Here is a 7,010-nt window from a genome sequence, read left to right as displayed (position 1 = left end):
ATAAAGTGAATTTTGCTCAATGAGCGATTTACTAGCTCAACAACCTAAAATGAGCAATTTACTAGCTCAACAACCTAAACTCTGTGAGCCATTTCTCAAAGTCTTGTCAAGCAAATACTACATCACCCAACGAGTAAGAAAGTCTGAGTTTTTTTTGGACTTTTTAAATCTAATTTCACTCAATGGGCGAGCGACTTATTCAACGAATCTGCATATATCATAAAATTTGACAAAATATATTACTTTAACCTATTTGCTACAATTTGTGTTTTTATCTCTTTTACAAGTCATAACATATACATTTCAATTCTAAAATATGATACCATGAGCCAATATAACCGAACTAATACATTTGTTATCAATTTGTTCCTCACTCGCATAACAATATATCAAACAAACATCTCAATCAATATTCAATGATCATCATACCTTAAAGGAGTCCATAGATAAATTTAAGTGTAATAACTACAACTTTGAACCAATCAATCATTCAACTTATAGTAATAGTAGAAAATAAGTCAACTTTCCTTACTTGACCTAAGTTTTTGTCTTAACTAAGCTTCAAAAGCTCTAGTTCTCACATGATACTATATTTGTAAATAGTAGATTTGAACATATTCTAACAATCATAGACAAACATAGACTTATTTTGAATATTTATTACCCACTTACAACAACTTTATGGTACATGCATGCAAAACTTCTAAAAATTAACATAAGAAAAGAGTAAAATGAACTTACTCAACAAAATAATATGATTGACAATGATTATTTTATTCTATGTTAAGATTCTTTTGACGATCTCTAATATTAAAAAGTGATGAACAAAACAATTAAAATTTTAGAAAGAAATATATATATATATATATATATATATATATATATATATATATATATATATATATATATATTTAAATGATGATTTTTGTAAAATGAAACTTGACTAATTAATTATTTTATTTATAAACTTTTGTATTTTAATAATAAATTATTCAAACTCTATTTATAAAATACCAAATTTATTTTTAGTTATGTTTTAAGTCTTAAAAAAATAGCCAACTCATAAACTTGATGGAGTAATTAATACTTTTCAATTTTTTTCAATTAGCATTAAATGTAATAGCTTAATTAGCATTAAATATAATAACTCGTTAATATGTTTGACAAAAGTCATTTATAAATGAATTATTAAAGTGTTTTTATTGCACGTATAATATTATAAATTTAAGTTTTGAAATTTATATCATAAGTTTAATATTTCAATTTTATAAAAAAAATAATATTGAACTAAGTTTAAATAACAGAATTTGTATTATGTATTATGTGTTTAAAAAAAATCTAATTCATAAAATTAAAATAATAAATTTTTATTTTAAAAAAATGTATTTATATCATTAAGCAAATAAAACATTTATAAAACTCTTATATTGGAGTAAAAACAAAATTAAAAAATAGTTTAAAAGATACATGACAGGCTGAAGTCCATGAAATGTTTTTTCATCTTGTAGAATAACATTCCATCTTTTCTTTTTGAGCATTTTTTTAAATTTTTCATTAAATAATTCCCTACTTCATTAAATTAATTATTTCTTCGGTTTCATTTTATTATGTGTAACATTTAAGATTTTTCGCACATATATTAAGGAAACCAATAAATAATTAAATGAATAAAAAAGTATTAAAAGTAATTGTTATATCTTTATACAAATGCATCTAGACACGTTTTTATGAATAATGAAGATATTGAGTTATCCTCTGTTGGTTATAGTTTGAAATGTATAAATTATTATTAAACAATTAGATTAGTGTGAAAATTTATTTAAAATAATACTTTAAAGTATAGTTATAATTTCCTTGTTGAAAATTATAAATAACAGTTAATTTAAGAAACTGTTGGAGCAGTTAATACTATTAAAAAAAAAATTACATTTAATGAATGTGTTCGATTAAACTATGTTATGAATTAGGTATTAAGTTTTTTTTTATTGTTGGATCATACACATAGAATCATAAATTAAAAATTTGAATTTTATACGATTTTTTTTTATCGAAATATATATGAGTGTCGAACAAGATAGAGTTATAAAATAAAAAAATAAAATTTTTAAAGATATATAGTTGTGCCATCAATTAAATAAAATATCAAATAAAATATTAGACTTATAACAAGCCTATAGTGAAATAAAAATATAAAAAGATGTTTAAAAGTGATCTAACACAATAAAACAAATAATAATAAAAAAAATTTATCAATGGGTTAAATATGTTTTTTGTCTCTGAAGCGATATTTGAAATTTTTATATATTTTGTCTCTAAATTTTAAAAATAAATGAATATAATCTTTTAATCGAATTACATTAAAATTTTTTAACATGTCAAATACATTTTTCAGTTGACTATTGAAAGAAAAACTGTCAAAATATGTAAATAACTCAAAAATTAGCATGAAATGTGTTTGACACGTTAAAAACATTTAACATAATTGAACTAAAATAACAACATTAATTCAATTTTAAAATTTGAGAACTAAAATATGTTTGAGAAAATTTCAAACATGAACAAATTTTATTTTAATGTTAAAGTTCAAAGACTATAAATATATTTAACCCTTTTATAAATTTATATACCTTTAATTTAGTTATTAAAAACTTTTTTAATCTATTAAGTACTTAAAATTTATTTTTTTTAATTAAATTATATTTGACTAATTTTTATGTGAAGTGTTGTTATTATATTGTCATGTTATTTTTTATTTATTTGTCTTAATATAAAAATTACAGTAGCAAAAATTTAATAATCACTTACTTATAAAATACACAAATTTATTTATCAAAGACTTTAAACTTAATTAAATCTTATGTATTATTAATCACAAGTTAAATACAATTATTAGTAATTAAAGTTTACTACACAAAATAACTTCATATCTTATTCTTTTATTTATAAACTTAAGTATGATTTTAGTTTTTAAACTGAATGCAAAATTGAAATGAGTTTTAGTTTCAAATTTTGATATTTTGGTCTTTAAATTTTAAAAATAAAAGATTATAATTTTTTTAAGCTAATTATGTTATTTTTTATTACGTCTTAAATGATGTTTAAATTGATATTTGAGGTATAATATGTCAAATGATGTAATAATGTCTAAAATATTATTTAACACATAAAAGAAAATATTTTTTTTAAAATATGTAATAACTACAGAAAAAATAAAATAGAAAAAGAATAAAATAAAACTCTTAAAATTTTATTCACTAATTTTTTTTTTCTTAAACGAAAGATAAAATAAAAGGGAAAGAGGAGTATAAAATTTATTTTGAAACAATAAATGATATTAGTCGATAGTTATAATGGCAATAAATTATAGTTATACCTGTAGTAAATGAAAAAAAAATTCATAAGTAGCAAATAGTAATTAGGATAATTAATGATTTATAATTAAGATCATTAATGATATTTCTTAACAATAAATTCCTATACCATTTATTTACTCCATTTCATTTATTATGAATTCAAAAACCTTCGTACGGTTACATGAAATTAAACTGAAAACTCCATAAACGAAGAGTAGGTGTGAACGAAGCATTCATCTGGGAGTGGGGTGTTTACATTGACCCTTGCAACGCAACATGGCCAAGCTCGATGAACTGCGAATACTCGTTTCACGTAGAACGTCAATGAAAAAGACAAAAAAAGAAATTAAACGACTGAATAAAATAATAATTAGGAGTAAATGATGAATTTATAAATCATTAATTAGTTATTATTATTTTTAATAAAAAGTGCACAGAAGCAGGGGTGTGTGCGTATTATAATAAGAGGGAACTTTTTATATGGTTGCAGGATCCACACACACACATAGCACCCAATCACAGCTCACCACCTTCATCCACTGCTTTTTGATTCTCTCTCCCTTGGTGGCAAAGTTTGTTTTAAGATTCATTCTTTCAACCTTCATCACTTTGCTTTTTCAGCTTCCATATAATTTCCCTCTTTTCCATTTGGGGGGGCTCCTATTCCTTTTTTGTGCCAAGTTTCTTTTCAGTATTTCTTTCTCTTTTCTTGGTTGCTCAGCATCAAGAAAAAGGGATTTAAAGAAAAGGAAAAAAAAAAAAACAGTTTTGTTTTGTGTTTTTTTCTAAACAAGCTTTTCTTCTTTTTCTTCCACCACCCTCTTCCCTCATAAATTCAGAGTCTTTCTGCTCTTTCCTAATTGGGTCTGTACATTCATTGTCTCAGGCTGCACCCCTTTTGCTGTTCCTTGGCTTCTAATTGCTTTCCCAATTGGGGTAAACTTAAATTGAAGTGCAGAAAGACTTGTCAGATTTTTCCCCTCTGAAAGTTGTCATTTTTATTTTGTTGGGATTTGTTTTTTGACTGGAATTTTGCTGTGTCTTAGTTCCAGTTTTTGGTATCTGGGAGGGAAGTTCATTGGGTTTAGATCTCATCATAAGTGGTTCTAGGGTTTTCCTTTGGACCAATTAGGTAATAATCTTGAACCTCAATTTGGAGCATTCCCTTTGATTTTTTTACAAAGTGGGTCTTTTATAGATTCCTGAAGAGCATGCCTCCTTTCCTACACATAAAAAAAAGGCTATTCTGATTCCTTTCAAAAAAATGCTTGTTGATTTATCCTTCATAGTGTTGTGGTAAAACCTCCACCTCTGCTTCTCACATATCTCCCTCTCTCTCCTGCTCTGAATCAACCCTGCTTCCCATAAAGTTGTGCAATCTTTCGAGTAATATCCACAAACACACACACCAAACCAAAAACCAAAAAACCATCTTGAATTTGCTCAAACCTTGTTCTTGATGCTCCCATAGTTTTTGTGTTCTTGTGTTGTGACTTTGGTGTGATGAAGTGGGAAATGGAGATCCTCCCTCCTGCCTCACCTTACATGTACAACACCAATTGGCTTTTGGATGATAACAGGACCAACACCAAATGGACCCCTGCAGAGAACAAGCTGTTTGAAAATGCTCTTGCAGTGTATGATAAGGACACCCCGGATCGGTGGCACAAGGTGGCTGAGATGATACCAGGAAAGACAGTTATGGATGTGGTGAAACAGTACAAGGAATTGGAAGCAGATGTTTGTAACATAGAAGCTGGCTTGATCCCGATTCCAGGCTACAGTACCACCACCTCACCCTTCACCCTAGACTGGGTGAACACTCCTGGCTACGATGGCTTCAAAGGCCTCACTGCTAAGAGATCCTCCTCTGGCAGACCTCCTGAGCAGGAAAGGAAGAAAGGGGTGCCATGGACTGAAGAGGAACACAAGTGAGTCATCTTCTTGCTTATTCTTTATTACTGTTGCTTTTAAATTTTATTTCCATGTATGTCTGTGGAATACCACATGAAGAAAATGGGAAATAATCTGAAAAGAAAAATGGATGTGGTTAAGTTTATGATGTACTTTGTTTGTGAACCTAGGAGTAGGAGCTATGATGCTGTCTAGCTTGTTATCAAGAGTTGTATATTTCTTATTTGTGTTAAGGTCTTTATGATAGCCTTCATGAGGCAAGCTTTCTGGGTGGTTGGTTAGGTCAAGTAATTAAATTATGTGCTATTTATATCAGATGTTGTTGGGTGTGTCAACTTGGAACTTGATTATGGTTTGTGAAAATTTCTCCACAGGTTGTTTCTACTGGGGCTGAAGAAGTATGGCAAAGGTGATTGGAGAAACATTTCACGCAATTTTGTGATCACTCGAACACCAACTCAAGTTGCAAGTCACGCGCAGAAGTACTTCATCAGGCAACTTTCAGGAGGCAAAGACAAGAGGAGGGCTAGCATCCATGACATAACAACAGTGAATCTCACAGAAACCACCAGAACTTCTTCAGAAGATAGCAGCAAAAGATCCACTTCACCACAGCATTCTGTGATGCTCTCACACCAGCAGCAGCAGCAGCAGCAGCAGCAGCCAATTTCCAGTGCTGCCTCATCAGGAGTGAATTTCCAATGGAGTAATCAGTCAAATGCAGGAGTGGCCATGGCTCTGAATCCTGCACATGAACAAGTGTTTGTCTCCTCCCCTTATGGCCTTAACTCATATGGGTTTAAGGTGCAGGGCCAAAGTCTGCACAGAAGTCCTCTCCATGAGTCTTCTTACTTAGGACCTCAGACACCAAACATGGTTTTCCAAATGCAGCCCTCCCAGCACTATTCCCATGCATGATGTGGTGGTGGTGGTTGTGTTGAATTATTTATGCCTAGAAACAGTGTCTTTTGCTCAGTGCACTCACTCTAGTACAGTGTGTGTGCCTTTTGCCATGTTTTTATGTGAATACCTTACATTAGACTATTAGTTAGTTATTGCCTTCTCGGTATATGAACTTGAAGGAAGGTGTGGAAATTTGTTTCTTCATCAACCTTACATTTGTGAAAGGTGAGAGCTGCTAGGCAAAAAGAAGTACCAAACCTTGGTTTTTCGTTTAAGAATATTGGATTTGAAGCTAAGTTTAGAATGAAATGTTAACTTTAAAGAGAAAGGGCCCCTTGTACTATGGCAAGTTATTTATGTATGAGAAGGGTAGTAGTAGTAGTAGTACTGTTGATGCACAATTGTATTTAAAGGGCAAAAAAATAGTAAGAAATTTAGAGATCCGTAATCTAGTACCTTAGCAATGGTTCTTCTAAGATAAGATTAAGATGCACGAATATATTTTACACAAAGTTAGATTCATGTGGATTAATTAGTTGTTTAATTAGAATAAATAGAAACATATGGTACAAGCGTGATTCATGTCGGATTAGATGGGTAATATATTCTTAACAAAGAATTTGGTCATGCACGACGTTGAGGGCACTGTTTGTGCACTGTTGGTTTGTACACTGTTCACTGAGTAAATCCAAACAAAGCATCATAGTCATTCTGATTCTATGTGTACGGAGCCATTCTGTTTAACACAATTTTAAATACTTCACTGTTCTCCATATCTTGCCTCAAATTGTTGATCCCATTTACGGAGACAACCCGAGCCTTTTCTATTTTGCCAAAAAC

The 7,010-nt window shown here is 29.5% G+C and overlaps 1 protein-coding gene across 1 annotated transcript; it reads left to right on the top strand.

The window, feature by feature from the left end:
- Positions 1-3,836: 3,836 nt before the first annotated feature.
- Positions 3,837-6,498, top strand: LOC114188696 (transcription factor DIVARICATA-like). The gene is made up of 2 exons (XM_028077297.2): positions 3,837-5,284; positions 5,642-6,498. The coding sequence occupies exons 1-2, from the start codon at positions 4,857-4,859 to the stop codon at positions 6,183-6,185; spliced, it is 972 nt and encodes a 323-aa protein (XP_027933098.1). The 5' UTR covers positions 3,837-4,856; the 3' UTR covers positions 6,186-6,498.
- The last annotated feature ends 512 nt before the right edge of the window (positions 6,499-7,010 follow it).

This window comes from Vigna unguiculata, chromosome 6 (assembly GCF_037176805.1).
Source record: "Vigna unguiculata cultivar grain cowpea cultivar isolate G323 ecotype 2 chromosome 6, ASM3717680v1, whole genome shotgun sequence".
NCBI lineage: Eukaryota > Viridiplantae > Streptophyta > Magnoliopsida > Fabales > Fabaceae > Vigna > Vigna unguiculata.
Note: the sequence above shows the minus strand (reverse complement) of the source record. Positions and strands in the feature narration are given on the sequence as shown.